The sequence below is a fragment of the Ranitomeya variabilis genome, chromosome 6 (genome assembly GCF_051348905.1).
Source record: "Ranitomeya variabilis isolate aRanVar5 chromosome 6, aRanVar5.hap1, whole genome shotgun sequence".
Taxonomy (NCBI): Eukaryota; Metazoa; Chordata; class Amphibia; order Anura; family Dendrobatidae; genus Ranitomeya; species Ranitomeya variabilis.
The window spans coordinates 150,958,053-150,982,593 of NC_135237.1; the positions used below are offsets into that span (position 1 = coordinate 150,958,053).

The following is a 24,541-nucleotide window of genomic DNA, read 5'->3' on the forward strand; positions in this document are numbered from 1 at the left end:
AACAACTTTTGGGTCCAATTTCTCCTGTTACCCTTGGGAAAATACAAAACTGGGAACTAAAAAATAATTTTTGTGGGAAAAAAGAATTCTTATTTTCACAGCTCTGCGTTATAAACTGTAATGAAACATTTGGGGGTTCAAAGCTCTCACAACACATTTAGATGAGTTCCTTAGGGGGGTCTACTTTCCAAAATGGTGTCACCTGTGGGGGGGTTTCAATGTTTAGGCACATCATTGGCTCTCTAAACGCAACATGGCGTCCCATCTCAATTCCAGTCAATTTTGCATTGAAAAGTCAAACGGCTCTCCTTCCCTTCCGAGCTCTCCCATGCACCCAAACAGTGGTTTACTCCACATATGGGATATCAGTGTACTCAGGACAGATGATACAACAATATTTGGTGTCTAATTTCTTCTCTTAACCTTGGGAAAATAAAAAATTGGGGGTGAAAAGATCATTTTTTTGAAAAAATATGATTTTTTTAATTTTATGGCTCTGCATTATAAACTTCTGTGAAGCACTTGGTGGGTCAAAGTGCTCACCACACATCTAGATAAGTTCCTTAGGGGGTCTAGTTTCCAAAATGGGGTCGCTTTTGGGGGTTTTCAATGTTTAGACACATCAGTGGCTCTCCAAACGCAACATGGCGTCCCATCTCAATTCCAGTCAATTTTGCATTGAAAAGTGAAATGGCGCTCCTTCGCTTCCGAGCTCTGCCATGCACCCAAACAGTGGTTTACCCCCACATATGGGGTATCTACGTACTCAGAACAAATTGTCAAACAACTTTTGGGGTCCGTTTTCTCCTGTTACCCTTGATAAAATAAAGCAAATTGGAGCTGAAGTAAAATTTTTTGTGAAAAAAAGTTAAATGTTCATTTTTATTTAAACATTCTAAAAATTCCTGTGAAACAACTGAAGGGTTAATAAACTTCTTGAATGTGGTTTTGAGCACCTTGAGGGGTGCAGTTTTTAGAATGGTGTCACATATGGTTATTTTCTAAAAAAAAATTGGTTCCAAAATTGTGCTGATGTAAAGTAGACATGTGGGAAATGTTACTTATTAAGTGTTTTGTGTGATATATCTCTGTGATTTAATTGCATTAAAATTCAAGTTGGAAAATTGCTAAATTTTCAAATTTTTGCCAAATTTCCATTTTTTTCACAAATAAATGCCGGTAATATCAAAGAAATTTTACCACTGTCATGAAGTACAGTATGTCACGAGAAAACAGTGTCAGAATCATCAGGATCCGTTGAAGCGTTCCAGAGTTATAACCTCATAAAGGGACAGTGGTCAGAATTGTAAAAATTGGTCTGGTCATTAACGTGCAAACCACCCTTAGGGGTAAAGGGGTTAAAATACTCGTAGGTATGACCTAACAAAATTCAAACTTAAAGTGAGTGGCTCTGATAAAATTCAAATTTGCCAAGTCTTGTGGATTCTACTTCTACTTGGGAAATTTGATTTGTAGAGTTCTCTCCAGGCCCTAGAACATAATATACATATGATATAAATAGAAAAAAAACCTCATGTTCACCTGACTGCTCTCTTCTCTGGCCACTCCTGAAACTCCCTGAACCCCGTCTGGCTCTCTGTGCCTCTATTGCACTATTCTCTATCCTGTTCAATTTGTATCAGGACTTCTAGCCATGAGCAAGCCCACAAGGTCATAGTGCAGGCACAGTGCCCTCTGGGGACTGCTCAGGAGCCAAATTGCCAATTTAGAGTGAACATATGGTCAGGGCTTCTGACCCAAGGCACAGAAGGTCACTGCTAACATGCAGTGTTCTCTGGGACCTACTCGCACTCAGAATTCCTAAATCAAAGTGAACAAAAGTCCAGAGATGTGGTATAACAGAGGCACAAAAAATCAAGGCAATGGTGGTGTCTGGAGAGGTAAGTGGTGATATATACTATTTGTTTATTTTCAACTTTTTGCCTGCCATTTACTGTTTAGAAATATGGTGTCCACAGTTGGCATTTTGTGATTTTATGTGGAGAATTATAAAAAATCCATATTCTACAGAATGCAGATATTTGCAAAATTTGAGTAAAATAAATTATTCTTCAATACATTTGCCCATCTCTATTTCTAATGTCCCTAGAAAGCTTCTCAGGCCATTCACTGTTTTCTTGAGGTCTGCCTGTAATATCAAGTCTTATTTAGTTTCTTAGCAGATTAACAACTTTATTCATGATAATAGTGGTTATCAATTCAATAAATATGGATATAGGAATAGATAAAGAAGCTATTTGTTTGGGGGTCAGTGTTGGCTGACAGAATTTCTGTGAATTTCTTTTTGGATAAAACCTGTATAAGTTTTCAGTAGACATTAATAATTTGATATCTTGCTTGTGCTTGCAAAATGGTCAAGTGCTAAAACTACTGGTAATCTATAGGATAACATTTTCTATGAAGCAAAGAAAGACTCTCCCTTAATTTTGCCATTAGATTCCAGATTAAAAATATGAAAGTCTGTTACCTGTCATATTGCAGTAAACTCGCATTGGTCCTTGTGGTCCACTGCCATCTGGATCAATCCAATAGAAGTCTGATGTATTGCCCAGGTGTCTGTAGACTTCACAAGAGAGCTCATACTTGGCTGAAATAAAAAAGAGTGGTGTTAAATGAGGTGCCTATTCTCATGATAATATATAAAAGCCCGACTAGTTCATCTCTCTCCTCACTACTCCTCCGCTTCCCCTCTCTGCAAATCTCTTCACTGGCTCCCATTCCCTCAGCGTATCCAGTTCAAATTATTAATACTGACCTAGAAAGCCATCCATAACCTGTCTTCTCCATATATCTCTGAACTGATCTCCCGATAACTTCCCTCACATAATCTCTGGTCCTTCCAAGACCTCCTCCTTTCCGCCACACTTATTTGCTCCTCACCCAATCGCCTCCAAGACTTCTCCCGAATATCCACCATCCTCTTGAATTATTTGCCCCAACACATCCGACTGTCAACCACATTTGGATCCTTCAGACGGAACCTGAAAACCTACTTCTTCAGAAAAGCCTACAGACTGCACTGACCCCGCTGCCTCCTCATCACTACCGGAGCTACCACCTCACCAACACCGGAGCTCCTGCAACCCTCAACCTATTGTCACCATCCTTTAGAATGTCCTCGTCCCTCTGTATCAGTCTGTCATTGTTAGTTTATTTACTGTAAGTGATATCTGTAATTTGTATGCAACCTCTTCTCATGTACAGCACATGGAATCAATGGTGCTATATAAATAAATAATAATAATAATAATAATAATAATAATAATAAAACCTACAAAAAAATAGGACTAAAGTAAATCTTTGGCATTATTAATACCGCTCTGTCAATGTAAAAATTTAAGGTTGAATCTTCTAAATGATCATGAATAGATGATAGCTTTTTTAAACCACACATATAGACAGTCCTAAACCTTAATCAACGATGCATCAGTTAGTAATGCATAATATGGATTTAGTAAATTCTTGAATCTCAGATTACATAGGGACATGCCTCATTAAGAAGAAAAAACATAAAACCAGTAAATTTAATTCTATATTTCCATGCGGAATAAAAGACAAAAGCTTTTTAAAAATTGTCATTTTTGAGGGGGGGAATAAAAGCTTAAAAAATGTCAGGAGTGCTCAGATGTCCTCATTATATTTGATTAGAGAAAGGCAATTAGGTACTTTAATTATGTTTAACAATGGTAATGCATAAATTAGTTAAGTAATCATTGAAGTAAATGTATACATTTCAAAAGATGTTAATTTGTGGGATAATACTTTAGCTTTTAATTAAAAAATCCACTTGATACATAAATAGTTAAAAGGAAGCTCAGGTTTGAAGCCACTTAAATGATTATATTGTGTTATCTGCAATTTATTAACTTAATAACTCCTTAAATATAATTAATATAAAATTATTCCCTATTGCTATTTTTATTAAAAAGCTTCCTTTCAAGCAGAAACAAAATATGCTAATATTAATGCTGCTATTGCCTGCAGATATTGTCAGAAAGGTCTGCCTAGTTACCAATCTATTCTGTCATGGACCTTGATCTGAATAAGCTAAAGTGAATTGCATATTTCACCAGCATGGCACCGTTTCCATGTGACTTTGTGCATGGTTTTGGTCCTAGGACTTAAGTGTGTGCTCTTTCTTATGTGTTTAGCTCTATGAATAGCATAGACAAAAAGCAGTAGGGAATATGAGTAGAAGCATGGGATTGCTGGTAGCAAATAACATGCTTGTAGGCATCAAATAGGGACTAAAACCATATAGACTGGTAAAACACCAATAGCCTAAAAAGAATCTTAGACAGAGGGTCAAGCAGGTAGAAAATTGACAATCAATTGCAGTACAGAAAGGGAGATGAGCAAAAATAAAAAATCTAAAACCTTGCCATTATATTATAGAGTACTCACCTACTGATCACCCATTGCTCATGTCCTGGCACTGTCCAGGTCATTCACTGGTCTCCAGGCTTGCACCTCCTGGAGATCAGGCATGTGACTGATGCTGCCAATCACGTGCTAAGGCAATGTTTATATATATACAGATATATTTCATGCTGAGCCCTATTTTAGGGCAAAATTGGGTTGATGGACATTCCCTTTAACTATTGCTCCTAAGCCTTCCAACCATAGAGAACAAGGAGAGCAGAGCAGCGGTGGCAGATGAGGCAGGAGGACAATAATGGAGTACAGTCAGATAAATTGATTACATGCTCACAGTAGTATGGCTAGCTTACATTGCATCTGTATTTTTATTTTGGAGCTTGCTTCTGATTCCTTTTACTCTTCTATAGATGACAATACTTATAATAGCAGCATGTTAAAATTTTGTTTAAACTTAAATCTTAAATATTGCAGTAATAGTTTGTAAGTCGCATCTGAGTGTTTATGTTAACAAATAAGCTACATATTTTTTTACGGTAAGGTGTAGAGATTAAAAAATCTTTTAAAATTCAAATTTGCAAGCTTTGCTGATTTTTTTCAACAAATTTGAATCAATTTTCCGTGAGTTGCAAAAAGTCCAACTACCCTGAAAAGATATTTATGACACTCTGAGTCCTTCGGTGTTCAACCTCTTTCTAACTCTTAGCAAACACAGCAGTAGTTGTGTCAAAGTCACATCAACAAATATGGCAATGAGAAGTGGATGGGAACTGTTTTTCACTGCTGTGCTGTCACACAATGTCTACAAGATTTATACACTATCTCTAAGCTGTGAGCTGTTTTATCTACTCACTATCCAGATTCATCCCAAAATAGCTGCTACATTCACTATCTCTGATTCTCTACTGACATTGGTAGCCATTCTTGATTGACAGTGCTAAACCATATCATACGATAGCTGCAAATTCTTGTGATAAAACCCACCCAGCCATGCTCAAGTTCACATGAGCCTTCTCTACTTGATGCAAACTTCTGCATTGTGTAAAATGGCAATGATACTTTTAGTGAGTAACATGAAACAAATCAAAAATTCACTGGGACCACCGATATTCCAAAAATTCAACACAGACATACCAATGAAATTTGATTGTTGTCCTTATGACCTGTAACAGTTACTTAAATAAGCCACATGCATTAGATAAGTTACATATTATGATGATACTGTCACGCTCACACCCTGACTGGTGGGCGTGAGCTTGGGGGGTTTGTGGCCACACTGTGCCACGAACCAGACTACCCTGGAAGGGGCGTGACTATGACAGCTGCCTTGATCTTCACTGGAGCCTCTGATGGTGAGGTCAGACTTGTGCGGCAGGCAGCTGCCAGGTGCTACTCCAGGGTGGTGTCTGGCTGTGGCTGCTGATCCCACTTGGGGAACAGGAACACCAGGATTGGTGCGGGCATCAGGCAGGACTAGCAGATGAGCACATATGAAACTCAGATGAATAGGCTGGCACGACTGAGACCCAGAGCTGGCAGAGACACAGGGCTGGCAGGCACGGCAGAGACACAGGACTGGCAGGCACGGCAGAGACACAGCGCTGGCAGGCACGGCAGAGACACAGGGCTGGCAGGCATGGCAGAGACACAGGGCTCGCAGGCACAGAAGAGACACAGGGCTGGAAGGCATGGCAGAGACACAGGGCTGGCAGGCACAGCAGAGACAGGGCAGGTTGGTGTGGTGTATGAAGGAACAGGTAGGGACCTGTTCACACAGGAGGTGCAGGTACGGATATGATGTATGAAGGAACAGGTTGGGACCTGTTCACACAGGAGGTGAAGGTAAGGAAACAAGCAGGAAGGAATGAAGTATGAAGGAACAGGTTGGGATCTGTTCACACAGAAGATACAGGTACGGAAACAAGCAGGGAGGAATGGAGTGTGAAGGAACAGGCTGGGACCTGTTCACACAGGAAGAGAACCGCAAGGCTGTGGATAGGAATGGTAGAGCAGCAGGAGATGGATCAGCAACAAAAGCTAAGCAGAGCGGAACCACAAGGAATGCGGAGAGGAGCTGCAGCAAGAGGTTTCTGCAGAACCAAAAGGTAAGCAGAACAGAACCGCAAGGAATGCGGAGAGGAGCTGCAGCAAGAGGTCTCTGCAGCAGCAGAGCAGAGTAGAATGGAGCAGAACCGCAGGAGTGCGTAGCAGAGGCAAGAGAGCGGAGCCCAGGCAAAGTCACAAGGGTTCAGAGCAGGCAGAGCCGCAAGAGTGCAGAGCATAAGCAGACTGAGAACACAAGGAAAGACACAGCAGGGAAGGAAGCCACAGACAAGGAGACAGAGATAGGACTAAGTTCAGACAAGGTAATGGAACAAGACAAGGTACAAGAACAAAGACACAGGGACCAGGATATACAGCCTCCTGGAGGGCAGAGAAACAAGATCAAGGCAAGGAAGGAGAAAAGCCTCTAGAGAGGGAGTAACACATAGCAAGGCCTGGCAACTCAGAAGCTAAACACAAGTATAGTGGTCTCCTATCAAGCATGAACTAGCACTAACCATATGTCTGAGTCTAAACAATACAGAACAGTTATTGAATCTAGTCTGAAGTTTGTTCTAATGTGAGTATAAAAAGAAAATTAGTATAAAATAAAAACAATTTTCTTCTCTTTGAATTTAAAGATTTTATCTAAAAATGAATTGAAAGAAATTGACAATTCATTTTTGGCAATTCATATTCATATATATCTAATGACTGTAAAGCAGCACATTATCAGCTTTCACTAAACTAACTTACACAACCCTGATTGTGAGGGTGACAGTAAAACTTCACTTTGAAACAGTTGTGTACCTAATTACTGTAAAAACTGATGAATTAAGAACATTTATTTCCCAAGAGCTCTTTACATGTGTCTGGAGAAAAGCAGTGAATGTGTGAATACTCTTTCTGACACTTCGTAATCTTGTTTAGTTCCAAGGTTCCAATGCCAACATAGTATCAGCCATGAAAAGTCTGCTGCTGGGATTGCAGTCTGCACCTGTTAGTCTCACAGAGATTACAGTTAGGAACTGTCACTGGCAAATGAAGGAAAAATATATATTTTTGCATCTAATTTTTTTTTATAATAGTTCTACTTCTGAAATATTACTATTGTAAAGCAATATAATTTTAACATTTTTGGAATGGCAATATACATTCATGAGCCATGACAAAAACTATGTGCATTCTCTTTCAAAACTATGGTTTTTCAAAAGACATGATAAAAACCCCAAACATCTAACAACTGGAAGTTCTTAACCCCTTCATGACCCAGCCTATTTTGGCCTTAATGACCTTGCCGTTTTTTGCAATTCTGACCAGTGTCCCTTTATGAGGTAATAACTCAAAAACGCTTCAACGGATCCTAGCGATTCTGAGACAGTTTTTTCGTGACATATTGGGCTTCATGTTGGTGGTAAATGTAGGTCGATAATTTCTGAGTTTATTTGTGAAAAAAATGGAAATTTGGCAAAAATTTTGAAAATTTCGCAATTTTCACATTTTGAATTTTTATTCTGTTAAACCAGAGAGTTATGTGACACAAAATAGTTAATAAATAACATTTCCCACATGTCTACTTTACATCAGCACAATTTTGGAAACAAATTTTTTTTTGGCTAGGAAGTTATAAGGGTTAAAATTTGACCAGTGATTTCTCATTTTTACAACAAAATTTACAAAACCATTTTTTTTAGGGACCACATCACATTTGAAGTCAGTTTGAGGGTTCTATATGGCTGAAAATACCCAAAAGTGACACCATTCTAAAAACTGCACCCCTCAAGGTGCTCAAAACCACATTCAAGAAGTTTATTAACCCTTCAGGTGTTTCACAGCAGCAGAAGCAACATGGAAGTAAAAAATGAACATTTAACTTTTTAGTCACAAAAATGATCTTTTAGCGAAATTTTTTTTATTTTCCCAAGGGTAAAAGGAGAAACTGGACCACGAACGTTGTTGTCCAATTTCTCCTGAGTATGCTGATACCTCATATGTGGGGGTAAACCACTGTTTGGGCGCACGGCAGGGCTCGGAAGGGAAGGAGCGCCATTTGACTTTTTCAATGAAAAATTATCTCCATCGCTAGCAGACACCATGTCACGTTTGGAGAGCCCCTGTGTGCCTAAACATTGGAGCTCCCCCACAAGTAACCCCATTTTGGAAACTAGACCCCCCAAGGAACTTATCTAGAAGCATAGTGAGCACTTTAAACCCCCAGGTGCTTTACAAATTGATCCGTAAAAATGAAAAAGTACTTTTTTTTCACACAAAATTTATTTTAGCCTCAATTTTTTCATTTTCACATGGGCAACAGGATAAAATGGATCCTAAAATTTGTTGGGCAATTTCTCCTGAGTACGCCGATACCTCATATGTGGGGGTAAACCACTGTTTGGGTGCACGGCAAGGCTCTGAAGGGGAGGCGTGCCATTTGACTTTTTGAATGGAAAATTAGCTCCAATCGTTAGCGGACACCATGTCGCGTTTGGAGAGCCCCTGTGTGCCTAAACATTAGAGCTCCCCTACAAGTGACCCCATTTTGGAAAATAGACCCCCCAAGGAACTTATCTAGATGCATAGTGAGCACTTATAACCCCCAGGTGCTTCACAGAAGTTTATAACGCAGAGCCATCAAAATAAAAAATAATTTTTCTTTCCTCAAAAATGATTTTTAGCCCAGAATTTTTTATTTTCCCAGGGGTAATAGGAGAAATTGGACCCCAAATGTTGTTGTCCAGTTTGTCCTGAGTACGATGATACCCCATATGTGGGGGTAAACCACTGTTTGGGCTCACCGCAGGGCTCGGAAGGGAAGGCACGCCATTTGGCTTTTTGAATGGAAAATTAGCTCCAATCATTAGCGGACACCATGTCGCGTTTGGAGAGCCCCTGTGTGCCTAAACATTGGAGCTCCCGCACAAGTGACCCCATTTTGGAAACTATACCCCCCAAGGAACTTATCTAGAAGCATAGTAAGCACTTTGAACCCCAAAGGGCTTCACAGAAGTTTATAACGCAGAGCCATGAAAATAAAAATTAATTTTTCTTTTCTCAAAAATGATATTTTAGCCCACAATTTTTTTATTTTCCCAAGGGTAACAGGAGAAATTGGACCCCAAAAGTTGTTCTCCAGTTTCTCCTGAGTACGCTGATACCCCATATGTGGGGGTAAACCACTGTTTTGGCACACGTCGGGGTTCGGAAGGGAAGTAGTGACGTTTTGAAATGCAGACTTTGATGGAATGCTCTGCGGGCGTCAGGTTGCGTTTGCAGAGCCCCTGATGTGCCTAAACAGTAGGAACTCCCCACAAGTGACTCCATTTTGGAAACTAGACCCCCAAGGGAACTTATCTAGATGTGTGGTGAGCACTTTGAACCCCCAAGTGCTTCACAGAAGTTTATAACGCAGAGCTGTGAAAATAATAAATGTGTTTCCTTTCCTCAAAAATATTTTTTTAGCCCAGAATTTTTTATTTTTGCAAGGGTAACAGGAGAAATTTGACCCCAAAAGTTGTTGTGCAGTTTCTCCTGAGTACGCTGATACCCCATATGTGGGGGTAAACCACTGTTTGGGCACATGCCGGGGCTCGGAAGGGAAGTAGTGACGTTTTGGAATGCAGACTTTGATGGAATGGTCTGCGGGCATCATGTTACGTTTGCAGAGCCCCTGATATGCCTAAACAGTAGAAACCCCCCACAAGTGACCCCATTTTGGAAACGACCCCCCAAGGAATTTATCTAGATGTGTGGTGAGCACGTTCAACCCCCAAGAGCTTCACAGAAGTTTACAACGCAGGGCCGTGAAAATAAAAAATCATTTTTCTTTCCTCAAAAAAGATGTTTTAGCAAGCAATTTTTTATTTTCACAAGGGTAACAGGAGAAATTGGGCCACAATATTTGTTGCCCAGTTTGTTGTGAGTGTGCTGGTACCCCATATGTTGGGGTAAACCACTGTTTGGGCGCACGTCAGGGCTCGGAAGGGAAGTAGTGACATTTGAAATGCAGACTTTGATGCCTAAACAGTAGAAACCCCCCACAAGTGACCCCATTTTGGAAACTAGACCCCCGAAGGATCTTATCTAGATGTGTGGTGAGCACTTTCAACCCCTAAGTGCTTCACAGAAGTTAATAACGCAGAGCCGTGAAAATAAAAAATAATTGTTCTTTCCTCAAAAATTGTTTTAGCAAGTAATTTTTTAGTTTTGCAAGGGTAACAGGAGAAATTGGACCCCAACAGTTGTTGCCCAGTTTGTCCTGAGTACGCTGGTACCCCAAATGTGGGGGTACACCACTGTTTGGGCGCACGTCGGGGCTTGGAAGGGAGCACCATTTGACTTTTTGAACGCAAGATTGGCTGGAATCAATGGTGGCGCCATGTTGCGTTTGGAGACCCCTGATGTGCCTAAACAGTGGAAACCCCTCAATTCTAACTTCAACACTAACCCCAACACACCCCTAATCCTAATCCCAACTGTAGCCATAATCGTAATCACAACCCTAACCCCAACACACCCCTAACCACAACCCTAACCCCAACACACCCGTAACCCTAATTCCAACCCTAACCCTAATCCTAACCCTAATCCCAACCCTAACCCTAATCCCAACCCTAACCACAACTGTAATCCCAACACACCCCTAACCCTATCCGTAACCCTAACCACAAGCCTAATCTTAACCCTATTTCCAACCCTAGCCCTAATTCCAACCCTAACTCTAATTCCAACCCTAACCCTAAGGCTATGTGCCCACGTTGCGGATTCGTGTGAGATTTTTCCGCACGATTTTTGAAAAATCTGCAGGTAAAAGGCACTGCGTTTTACCTGCGGATTTACAGCAGATTTCCAGTGTTTTTTTGTGCGGATTTCACCTGCGGATTCCTATTGAGGAACAGGTGTAAAACGCTGCGGAATCCTCACAAAGAATTGACATGCTGCGGAAAATACCACGCAGCGTTTCTGCACGGAATTTTCCGCACCATGGGCACAGCGGATTTGGTTTTCCATAGGTGTACATGGTACTGTAAACCTGATGGAAAACTGCTACGAATTTGCAGCGGCCAATCCGCTGCGGATCCGCGGCCAATCCGCTGCGGATCCGCGGCCAATCCACTGCGGATCTGCGGCCAAATCTGCACTGTGTGCACATGCCATAACCCTAACCCTACCCCTAACCCTACCCCTAACCCTAACCCTAACCCTACCCCTAGTTCTAACCCTAGTTCTAACCCTAACCCTAGTGGAAAAAGAAAAAAAATATATTTTCTTTATTTTATTATTGTCCCTACCTATGGGGGTGATAAAGGGGGGGGTTTATTTATTATTTTTTTATTTTGATCTCTGTGATAGAACCTACCACAGCAATCAAAATTTACTTTGTAATGAATCTGCCGGCCGGCAGATTCGGCGGGCGCACTGCTCATGCGCCTGCCATTTTGAAAGATGGCGGCGCCCAGGGAGAAGACGGACCGACTTCGGGAGGCTCGGTAAGTATGAGGGGGTGGTGGTGGGGTGGATCGGAGCACAGGGGGGGATCGGAGGACGGGGGGAGCGGACAGGAGCACGGGGGAGCGGACAGGGGGACGGAGGGGGGTACCGGACAGAACGGAGGACTGGGGAGGAGATCGGGGGCGGTGGGGGGGGCAGAACATGATTTCCAGCCATGGCAGATGCTATTGCAGCATCCGCCATGGCTGGATTGCAATATTTCACCATTTTCATAGGTGAAATATTGCAAATTGCTCTGATTGGCTGTTGCACTTTCAACAGCTAATCAGAGCTATCGTAGCCACGTGGGGGCAAAGCCACCCCCCCTGGGCTGAAGTACAACTCCCCCTATCCCTGCAGATCGGGTGAAATAGGAGTTAACCCTTTCACCCGATCTGCAGGGATGCGATCATTCCATGACGCCACATAGGCGTCATGGGTCGGATTGGCACCGACTTTCATGACGCCTACGTGGCGTCAAAGGTCGGGAAGGGGTTAAAAGTAGATAAATGTTACCTCAGATGAACAATGCAAGACACACTACATGTGCCATTATTTATTTTAAAAAATTCCAGTCAAAACTACAGCAGCATGTAAAATGTTCCCAATAAAAGATTCAATTCAACCCACAAAAAAAGCGCCCGCTCAGATCCACCATTGGTCAATGGAAATATAGGGGGCATTTTCATTACTGTATCACAAAGGCTTTTAAAAAGTGCTATTGCTTCCTCACCCTCCCAAAAAATCAAGCGAATTCTGCACACCCAAATCCAAATGCCCACCTCCCTTCTGGGCCCCAATGAGCCTCAATTACAATTACTGATCACAACCTACTTACATCCTCTCCCTTCTCCTCTCCAGGTTCACTTAAGTGTACCCCAATGATTTAGACAGGAATTGACCCAGAAGGGAACTGAAGGTAACTGTATACATAGACACAGTAAAAAATGTTTCTGTCTGTTTTCGCTCGCACCCCCATAGTTCTTCACTTCCTACTAACCCTTCTAATCCCAACAACTAGTTATGAACTGGTCATCTCTCCCTCCATTCTCCCCATACATCTCACCACTTCCTCAGAACTGTTCCTCAGCATACAATCCTGTATCTTCAAACACAGACAGTGACCTCATGGCCTCCATCTACTAACACTTTCTCTGCTCTTCCTCACTGCCAGCAATATATCTCCAAATCCTGGTCCTCCTCATGATATCCCGTCAGCCACTTCTACCATCTATCCAAGATCTATCACAAGTTTCCTCAACCTTTCTAACCTTATACTCATTCATGCAGCATTCAACATGGATGACTTCAATATCCCCATTGACACTTCGCACTCAGCTGTCTCTAAGCTTCTATCTCTCACTTCCTCCTTCGGCCTTACTCAATGGCCTTCTGCAGCTACTTACAATGATGGCCACACACTGGACCTCATCTTCACCTGCCTCTGTTCTTTTCTATCTAACCTCTCCAACTCACCTCTCCCTCTGTCTGACCACAACCTTTTTACATTCTCTTCCCTCTTCTCTCCAGGTGTACAATCCCAGCTCCACAAACTTGCACATCTTTGCCGAAATCTCAAACACCTTGATTTGTACTCACATTCTGAGTCCCTTCTCCCTCTTGCAGACAGAAGTTCCTTATACAATGCAGTTGCTGCTGATATATATATATATATATACATATATATAATACAACACAACAGCTGCAGCTCTGAAATCTGTCGCCCCCTTCACATGCACCAAAGCTCGCACAATCAACAGGTAACCTTGGTACACCAGTGTGACTAAAGAACAGAGGCATTTTTCCAGGGTTGCTGAGTGGAGATGGAAAAGATCCCACTCCAACAAGCACTTAATCACATTCAAACAGTTCCTCACTACTTTCAAGTCCACATTCACTGCACCAAAACAAGCATAAAGCATATTTCTCATCTCTATCCTCCCTGTCTCCCAACCCTAAACAGCTATTCAAAACTTTCGATTCTCTTCCTCCGTTTCACAGTGCCTTCTCCCTCTCATCTCAGCTGAAGACTTTGCTTCATTTTTCACTCAAAAGATTTATAACTTCAGAGAAAGCTTTTGCCTAAATTCCTTCAGCCCATCTTCATAACTACTCAGCCCTCTTCTTCCAAAACCAGCTTTTCCATCATTATGGAAGATCAATTTTCATTTCTACTCTCCAGATCACATTTCATTACCTGTGCACTTGACCCAATCCCATGCCACCTCATCCTAAACCTCACCACAGTCTTCCCTAGCCCATGTCTTCAATCTATAACAAGTGACTGGTGTCTTCCCATTTTTCATCAAACATGCTTTCATCACACCCATCGCATCATTCCACTGAAATTGCCCTGACTAAAGTCATCAATAACCTACTAACCATCAAATCCGAGCAATATTACTCTGTCCACCTCCTGGACTTGTCCTCTGCCGACACAATGGACCATTTCTTCTTACAACAGATTCTCTCATCTCCTAGCATTACAGACCTGACCCTACCCTGAATCTCTTCAAACATTTCAGATGAGACATTCAGCATCTCCCACTCGCACACCACCTCCTTATCTCACACCCTATCTGTCGGTGTCCCCCAGAGTTGAGTTCTAGGACTCTTGCTCTTCTCCGTCTGCACTATTGGCCTGGGACAGCTTATAGAGTCCCATGGCTTTCAGTATCATCTCTATACAGAAACACAGATGTACCTCTCTGGACCCAAAATCACATCCTTACTAATCAGAATCCCACAATGTCTGTCTGCTATCTCATCCTTCTGCTCTGCTAAATTTCTAAAAACTAACATGGATAAAACAGAATTGGTCATCATTCTCCCATTTCACTCAAGTTCCCCAAGAGAGCTATTCATCAAAGTCAATGGCTGCTCATTCTCTCCAGTCCCACAAGCTCATGGCCTCAGGGTAATCCTTGACTCTGATCTTTCCTTCAAACCACATATTCAAGCCCTCTCCACTTCCTGCCAACTACAACCCAAAAATATTTCCTGGACCCTCACATTCCTTAATTAAGAATCTGCAAAAACACTAGTGCATGCCCTTATCATCTCCCGCCTTGACTACTGCAACCTCCTGCTCTGTGGCCTCCCTTCTAACACTCTCTCACCCCTCAAGTCTATCCTAAACTCTGCTGCCCAACTAATCCTCTGGTCTCCCCACTTTTTCCCAACCTCTCCTCTCTGTAAATCTCTTCAGCAACTCCCCTTTGAGACTCCAGTTTAAAACCCTAACCATGGCATGCAAAGCCATTCACAACCTGTCTTCTCCATACATCTGTGACCTAGTCTCCTAGTACTTACCTGCATGTAACCTCCGATCCTCACAAAATCTTTTTCTCTACTCCTCTTTTATTTTCTCTTCCCACAATCACATGCAATATTTTTCTTGTGCACTTTCCCTACTCTGGAACTTTCTACCTCAACATATCATACTTTTGCAAATCTTCAAAATGAATCTGAAGACCCATCTCTTCCAACAAGCCTACAATCTGCAGTAACCAGCTCTATCCTCACCTACTGTATCCCTCACCCATCCCTTGTAGACTGTGAGCCCTCACAGGCAGGGCCCCCTTTCCTACTTTACCAGTTGATGGCTTGTTTTGTTTGAGAATATTGTACTTTATTGTTTTTTATTAGGTATACCTCTTTTCACATATAATGTGCCATGGAATAAATGGCACTAATAATAAAACAATAATAATTAGCGTCCACATGTTTGAAATTTCTGTAGCGATGAGAGCCTGCATAGTTACTGTGGTGCATGTGGCTAGAAGCAAGAGCTGGGCACAATACAAGGGCACTACTATGTACTGGACACAACAACGTACTGGACACTGCAATGTATGGGCACTACAATGGCAGATTTGCAATGTACATTCAGCAATATTCATTGCTGCTTGGTTCTAGAAAACACCCCTGGAGTCAAAATCATCACTACTGCTGTAGATAGCTTCCTAGAGGAGTGGAATTTCCAAGATGGATCACGTGAGGTGGGTTTCTACTCTTCTGGTACTTAGGGTCTCTGTATATGGAGTCTACAAATTTGTTCTTCAAGATCCAAATAGCGATTCTTCTCTCCTGAGTCTCGCCGCGTGGCTAAGCAGCTCTGTACAGCCACATGGGGTATTGCCACAATGAGTAGAAATTGTTTTGACAAATTTTTATGCCATTTTCCCCATTTTTCCACATGAAAATGTAAAATCTGGGGCTAAAGCACAATTCTTGTAGCAAAAGTGCAATTTTTTTTACTTCACTGCCCTATGGTATAAAATTCTGTGACATATATGTCTCATATGATCACTGCACCCTTAAATTAATTCATTGAGAAATGTGGTTTGTAAAATGGGGTCACATATGGGGGACTATGCTGTTCTGGCACCTTAGGGGCTCTGCCAATGTGATATGGCACCTCCAAACTATTCCATCAAAATCTTTACTCCAATATAGTACGCCTTCCTTACTGAGCTTTGCACTGCACTTCAAAAGTAAATTTTGACCACATATGGAATATTGGCACACTCAGGAGAAAATGTGTAACAAATTGTATGGTATATTTTCTCCTATTATCCTATTTTAAAATTGAAAACTTGGATCCAAAGCAACATTTTAGTGGATAAAAGGAAATTTTCCATTCACTCAGCCCAAAGTTAAACAATTCTGTGAATCGCCTGATGGTTAAAATTGCTCACTGCATCCCTAAATGAATTCTTCAAGAAGTGTAAATTTCAAAATTAGGTCACTTATGGGGGTTTCTGCTGTTTTGACATGTCAGGGGCTCTTCAAATGTGATATGGCATCCACAATCTATTTCAGCCAAAATTGCACTCCAGAATTTATTTGGTGATTCTTCCCTTACGAGCCCTGTCGTGTACCCAAACAGTAGTTTTCCAAGACATATGGGCTATCGGTATACTCAGGAGAAATCACACAACAGAATTTAGTGTCCATTTTCTGCTGTTATTCTTGTGAAAAGGAAAAACTCGGGGCTAAAGTAACATTTTCGCAGGAACAATGTATTTTGTCATAATCACAGCTCAACGTCATAAAATTCTGCAGAGCATAACCATACCTCTAGATACTTTCCTTGAGGGGTATCATTTCCACAATGGGGTCACTTGTTGGGGATTTACCCTGTTTAGGCATATTATAGGCTCTGAAAAATGGATATGGCTATCTATGCCAGTGTTGCGCTCCAAAAGTTAAATGGTGTTTCTTCCTTTATGAGCCTTGCTGTGCGTTCAAACAATACTTTTCCACTACATGTGTGGTATCGGCATACTCAGGAAATCTGCACAACAAATGTCTATTTTCTCCTGTTACCACAAATTTACATAGAAGGAAATACCAAAATATAACAAAACTAATACGTGCCAACGAACATACAAATTGTGAAGTATAGGAATTGTTAAAAAAAATTGTCAAAAAAATTCAAATTCATAAAAGATAATTGCTTTATTTATGCAATAAAAATACAACACATGATGAATAATAAAGGGGGGAACCAGGAAAAGGGTAAGAAAGGTTAAAAGAAGGAGAGGGAAGGGATGCGCGTTGGTGGAGGGGGACATGGGGTGTTCAACTTGGTCAGTATGAATATGCAATTTCAGCCTGTGATTTATCTATACACATATCAGATGATCAACTCCTCAGGATTTCATATACACTTCACATTTAACCTGACCCTTATCATACAGCACTTTTGAGTGACTATACTCTCTGTAGGTCAAATAAGGCTTATGCAACTGGGTTTTGTGCAATATTAAATGAATTACTACTTACATATGTATATATAGGTATCTGTAAACTCATACTGTCCTTCTTGGGATGATAATACTTGCATCTATTTGGAATAATTATACACGTATAATTAGGCAGATACATACCTATCATTCAATAATCATGGTACAAAAATACCTTTCAATGGAGTTTATTATTTGCAGGTTGAATTTGATTGATTTTGTAGTAATTAATTATACTTGTGATCATCTTCATTTGTTATGCATTGATATGACATATAGTTTTTCACATATAATACAGTATATGTTATTCTATCATCTTATATTGAATTACTGTCAATATCTTTATTATGTATTTTTGTGGTACTCCCCCATCCGCTTCCCCCTTTTTATTTTAACCTTTCCTACCCTTTTCCTGGTTCCCCCCTTTTTTATTCATCATGTTTTGTATTTTTTGTATATTGTATAAATTAAGAAATTAGCTTTTGTGAATTTGATTTTTTTTTTACCAATTCTTTGAAGAATTCCTATAAGTTCATTATTTTTTTCTGTTACCTTGATAAGAGAGACTGATAAGATCATATAGAAAATGATTAAGTTATTGCTGCTAAAGGTGATTTTACCAGTTATTGATTCATGGGGTGTATTTAATTTTTCACACACTGCGTCTACATTTTGGTCTTATTTTTGTTAAATAAATGATGACACTGCAATTGTTCATGTGTTGTTCATCTGAGGTTGCTTTTATCTCATTTTAAAAAGTTTTAAGAATCTGATTTTTTATTTTTTAATCGAAAAGAGGGAATTACCGCATATACTCATGTATAAGCTGAGTTTTTCAGCTCTTTTTTTGGCTGAAAAAGACCCCTCTCGTCTCTTGCACGCGTCACGCTCCCAGTGCGGATGTCCTCGGCATCTCCGGAATATGTTCCCTGCAGCCTCTGTAAGTATTCCTGTGGCTGCTGACAGGGCCAGCAGTCAGCGTTGGCACCGGGGCAAGTGCCAGTGTCCTGAGCAGGCGGGGACACCGGTGCACTATGGGAGCCAGGTGCCCATGCCACCACTTGCTCAGGCCCCCAGTACTTGCCATATTCACCTGTCCCCTTTCCATCGCCGCACTGTGTCTTCCGCATCTTCTGACTTCGATGTTCAGGTCAGAGGGAGCGATGACGTGATCAGTGCACGCCCTCTGCCTGAGCAGTCAGTACAGAGAGCTGGCAATGCTGAGGAGCAGCGGTCATTGACGAGAGGTGAGCATGTCATTTTTTTATTGCAGCAGCAGCAATATAGGATATAATCATATCAACATAAACTGCACTAATGCGATGAGCATCTAATGGGGCTATCATCAACCTTTATGCAGAATTATATGGGGCATATTTTTCTATGGGGCATATTTTTCTATGGGGCCATCATCAACCTTTATGCACCATTATATGGGGCATATTTTTCTATGTAGCATCTTATGGGGCCATCATCAACCTTTATGCAGCATGCTGCATGTCCCACCCTAGGCTTTTTCCCAGCTTTTTATGGCAAAATTAGGTGCCTCAGATTATACTCGGGTCGGCTTATACTCGAGTATATATGGTTTTAGTTCAGAGTTCATGGTTGAACTCTGTATACCATGTCTAGCAAAATGGAATCTACACAGGAGCATTTATTCCAGACGTGTCCTTCTTTTCTTTTACTCCTTGTTCAGCATTTAGATGTGTGGAAAATTAGGAAATTAAATTCTCCATCTTCTCCACTCCTGTGATCTGATTCTCACATGTGAGAGAATCAGATCACAGTAAAATGACACTCAGCTGATGCTCACAGAAGAGCTTGAGCCAAGGGTCATTTGAATATGGCATCAGATTATATTCATGAGAGAATCATAGCTGTTGTGAATTTGGTTTCTGGGCTCCCCCGGTGGTTTCTGGTGGTACTGCACTTGTGTGCTTCATCTCCTCTGTTCACCTGTTTCCATCAGGATGTGGGAGTTTTCTATTTAACCTTGCTCCTCAGTCATTTCTATGCCGGCCAACAATGTTACCAGAAGCCTTTCTGTTGCATGTTCCTGCTCCTAGACTACTATCAGCTAAGTTGGACTTGTAGTCCTAAGTTTGTTTTGCATTTTTGTTCCAGTTCTCTGTGATTGATTTTTCTGAGGCTGGAAGCTCTTGTGAGCTGAAATTGCCACTCTGGTGTCATGAGTTGATATTAGAGTCTTAAAGTAATTTCAGGATGGTGTTTTGAAAGGGTTTTCAGCTGACTGTGAAGTTCCCTTTTCTGTCTTCCTACTATCTAGTAAGCGGACCTCAATTTGCTAAACCTATCTTCATACTTCGTATGTCAATTTCCTCTGAAATCACCGACAATATATGTGGGGGCTACTGTCTGCCTTTTGGGGAAAATTTCTCTAGAGGTAAGCCAGGTCTGTATTTTCCTCTGCTAGGGTCAGTCAGTTCTCCGGCTGGCGCTGGGCGTCTAGGGATAAAACGTAGGCACGCTACCCGGCCACTGTTAGTTGTGCGGTAGGTTTAGCTCACAGTCAGCTCGAGTTCCCATCTTCCAAGAGCTAGTCCTTTTTGTATGCTTTACTATGTTCTCTTGCCATTGAGAACCATGACAGTTTGGCCGGCCAAGGGTTAAAATAATTGGCAGAAGAAAGGAGAGAAAAGAACTCTGCAGAGAATTTTTTTTTTTTTTTCCTGAGTTTGCTCATTAGTTGATTCACTTGCATCTCTGCTTACTGCAGCCTTCGTCTCTCTCTCCTTCTAATCCTTGAATGGTTCTGATTTCACCTGATTAATATGGATCCTCAGAGTTTAGCTACAGGTTTGGATAATCTCGCTGTGAAGGTTCAAAGGTTACAGGATTTTGTTATTCATGCTCCTATATCTGAACCTAGAATTCCTTTACCTGAATTTTTCTCCGGGGATAGATCTCGCTTCCAGAATTTCAAACATAATTGTAAATTATTTTTGTCTCTGAGATCTCGCTCCGCTGGAGATCCTGCACAGCAGGTCAGGATTGTAATTTCCTTGCTCCGGGGCGACCCTCAGGACTGGGCATTTGCTTTGGCACCAGGGGATCCTGCGTTGCTCAATGTGGATGCGTTTTTCCTGGCTTTGGGGTTGCTTTATGAGGAACCTCATTTAGAGATTCAGGCTGAAAAAGCCTTAATGGCCCTGTCTCAAGGGCAAGATGAGGCTGAAATATACTGCCAAAAATTTCGTAAGTGGTCTGTGCTTACTCAGTGGAATGAGTGCGCCCTGGCGGCGAATTTCAGAGAGGGTCTCTCTGATGCCATTAAGGATGTTATGGTGGGGTTCCCTGTGCCTACAGGTCTGAATGAGTCCATGACAATGGCTATTCAGATTGATCGGCGTTTGCGGGAGCGCAAACCTGTGCACCATTTGGCGGTGTCTACTGAGAAGGCGCCAGAGATTATGCAATGTGATAGAATTCTGTCCAGAAGCGAACGACAGAATTTTAGGCGAAAAAATGGGTTATGCTTCTATTGTGGTGATTCAACTCATGTTATATCAGCATGCTCTAAACGTACTAAGAAGGTTGATAAGTCTGTTTCAATTGGCACTTTACAGTCTAAGTTTATTCTATCTGTGACCCTGATTTGCTCTTTATCGTCTATTACCGCGGACGCCTATGTCGACTCTGGCGCCGCTTTGAGTCTTATGGATTGGTCCTTTGCCAAACGCTGTGGGTTTGATTTAGAGCCTCTGGAAGTTCCTATACCTCTGAAGGGTATTGACTCCACGCCATTGGCTAGTAATAAACCACAATACTGGACACAAGTAAATATGCGTATTAATCCGGATCACCAGGAGATTATTCGCTTCCTTGTGTTGTATAATCTACATGATGTGTTGGTGCTTGGATTGCCATGGCTGCAATCTCATAACCCAGTCCTCGACTGGAAAGCAATGTCTGTGTTAAGCTGGGGATGTCAGGGGACTCATGGGGACGTACCTTTGGTTTCCATTTCGTCATCTATTCCCTCTGAGATTCCGGAATTTTTATCTGATTATCGTGACGTTTTTGAGGAGCCTAAAATTGGTTCACTACCTCCGCACAGAGAGTGCGATTGTACTATAGATCTGATTCCGGGCAGTAAGTTTCCAAAGGGTCGTTTATTTAATCTATCTGTGCCTGAACATGCTGCTATGCGGGAATATATTAAGGAGTCCTTGGAAAAGGGACATATTCGTCCTTCGTCATCTCCCTTAGGAGCCGGTTTATTCTTTGTATCTAAAAAAGATGGCTCTTTGAGGCCGTGTATTGTCGGCTTTTGAATAAAATCACGGTTAAATATCAGTATCCTTTGCCACTGCTTACTGATTTGTTTGCTCGAATAAAGGGGGCCAAGTGGTTCTCTAAGATTGATCTTCGTGAGGCGTATAATTTAGTGCGAATTAAGCAGGGGGATGAGTGGAAAACCGCATTTAATACGCCTGAGGGCCATTTTGAGTATTTAGTAATGCCTTTTGGTCTTTCAAATGCCCCTTCAGTCTTTCAGTCCTTTATGCATGACATTTTCCGTAAATATTTGGATAAATTCATGATCGTGTATCTGGATGATATTTTGATTTTTTCGGATGACTGGGATTCTCATGTCCAACAGGTCAGGAGGGTTTTTCAGGTTTTGCGCTCTAATTCCTTGTGTGTAAAGGGTTCTAAGTGCGTTTTTGGGGTACATTTTTTCCCCCTCTTCCGTTGAGATGGACCCTGTCAAGGTTCAGGCTATTTGTGATTGGACGCAACCCTCTTCTCTTAAGAGCCTTCAGAAGTTTTTGGGCTTTGCTAATTTTTATCGTCGATTTATAACTGGTTTTTCTGATGTCGCTAAACCGTTGACGGATTTGACTAAGAAGGGTGCTGATGTTGCTGAGTGGTCCCCTGCTGCTGTGGAGGCCTTTCGGGAGCTTAAGCGCCGCTTTTCTTCCGCCCCTGTATTGCGTCAGCCTGATGTTACTCTTCCTTTTCAGGTTGAGGTCGACGCTTCAGAAATCGGAGCTGGGGCGGTTTTGTCGCAGAAAAGTTCCGACTGCTCCGTGATGAGACCTTGTGCGTTCTTTTCTCGTAAGTTTTCGCCCGCTGAGCGAAATTATGATATTGGTAATCGGGAGCTCTTGGCTATGAAGTGGGCTTTTGAGGAGTGGCTGTTGTGAATTCGGTTTGTGGGCTCCCCCGGTGGTCTGTTATGGTAGTGTCTCTTATGTGCCTTCCTCCATCTCTGATTACCTGTCGCCACCCTCTTGGGGAGTTTCCTATTTAAGGCTGCTTGGCTGTTAGTCACATGCCGGCCAACAATGTGCTAGTAGCATTCTGTTGCATTCACCTGCCTCAAGTTCCAGTTCAGCTAAGTTGAATTTTGTTTCTTGTTTTGCTATTTTTGTCCAGCTATCTGCAATGTGACTCTTCAGTGCTGGAAGCTCTTGTGGACAGAAAATTACTACTCCAGTGGCATGAGTTGTCACTGGAGTTTAAAGTAATTTCTGGATGGTGTTTTTGAATAGTGATTTTTAGGTCGACCGTGAAGTAACTCTTTCCTGTCCTTCTGCTATCTAGTAAGCGGACCTCACTGTGCTAAATCTGCTGTTCATCCTACGTATGTCATTTCCTCTGAACTCACCGTCAATATCTGTGGGGGCCTACTATCATCTTTTGGGGTTCCTCACTGGAGGTAAGGCAGGCCTGTATATTCCTCTTATAGGGGTAGTTAGATCTCCGGCTGGCGCGTGGTGTCTAGGGCATCGTAGGTACATCCCCCGGCTACTGTAAGTGTTGGGTCAGGTTCAGGTCACGGTCGACCTTAGTTTCCATCACCCGAGAGCTAGTCCGTTTTGCATTTTTTTCCCATGGTCATTGGGGTAACCATAACAGTTTGGCCGGCCATATAAAAAATCTATGTGTTAAAATATGCACTAAAGTAGGAAGGAGAAGAAAAGGTTTTTTTTTCTGTGTTTGAAAGTGCACCTTAGTTGGATCATTTGTATTCCTTGCTTAAACTGCAGTCTTCAGCCTTTTTTTTTTCTCCTCTCCTCTTAACCTCTGAATGCTTGGGTTACACCCATCTGAAACATGGATCCACAGAGTTTAGTTGCGGGTTTGAATAACCTTGCGACAAAAGTACAGAACCTACAAGATTTTGTTATACGTGCTCCAATGTCTGAACCTAAGATTCCTCTGCCTGAATACTTTACCGGAGACAGATCCCGGTTTTTGAGTTTCAGAGAAAATTGCAAATTGTTTTTGTCTCTGAGATCTCACTCTGCTGGTGATCAGACTCAACAAGTTAAAATTGTTATCTCTCTACTGCGCGGCGACCCACAAAGTTGGGCATTTGCATTATCGCCAGGGGATCCTGCGTTGTTAAATGTAGATGCGTTTTTTCAGGCTTTGGGGTTGCTTTATGAAGAACCTAATTTAGAGATTTTGGCTGAGAAAGCCTTGATAGCTCTTTCCCAAGGGCAAGATGAAGCTGAGATATACTGCCAGAAATTCCGTAAATGGTCGGTGCTTACTAAATGGAATGAGTGCGCTTTAGCAGCTAATTTCAGAGAAGGTCTCTCTGATGCCGTGAAGGATGTCATGGTGGGGTTCCCTGTGCCTACAGGTCTGAATGATGCCATGAAATTGGCTATCCAGATTGATCGGCGTTTGCGGGAGCGCAAATCTGTGCACCATATGGCGGGGTCTTCTGAGGAAGAATCTGTGCACCATATGGCGGTATCTTCTGAGCAAAAACCTGTGCACCATATGGCGGTGTCTTCTGAGCAAAGACCTGTGCACCATTTGGCGGTGACCTCTGAAAAGGCATTGGAGCATATGCAATGCGATCGTGTTTTGTCTAGAGG

General features: G+C 41.9%; 1 protein-coding gene across 1 annotated transcript in view; it reads right to left on the reverse strand.

The window, feature by feature from the left end:
- CNTNAP2 (contactin associated protein 2) overlaps nucleotides 1–24,541 on the reverse strand; it is a 3,158,824-nt gene that overhangs the window by 811,033 nt on the left and 2,323,250 nt on the right. Inside the window, exon 12 of the mRNA XM_077269131.1 lies at nucleotides 2,489–2,608. Within this exon, the coding sequence (XP_077125246.1) occupies nucleotides 2,489–2,608 (120 nt within the window). The remainder of the gene's footprint in view (nucleotides 1–2,488; nucleotides 2,609–24,541) is intronic.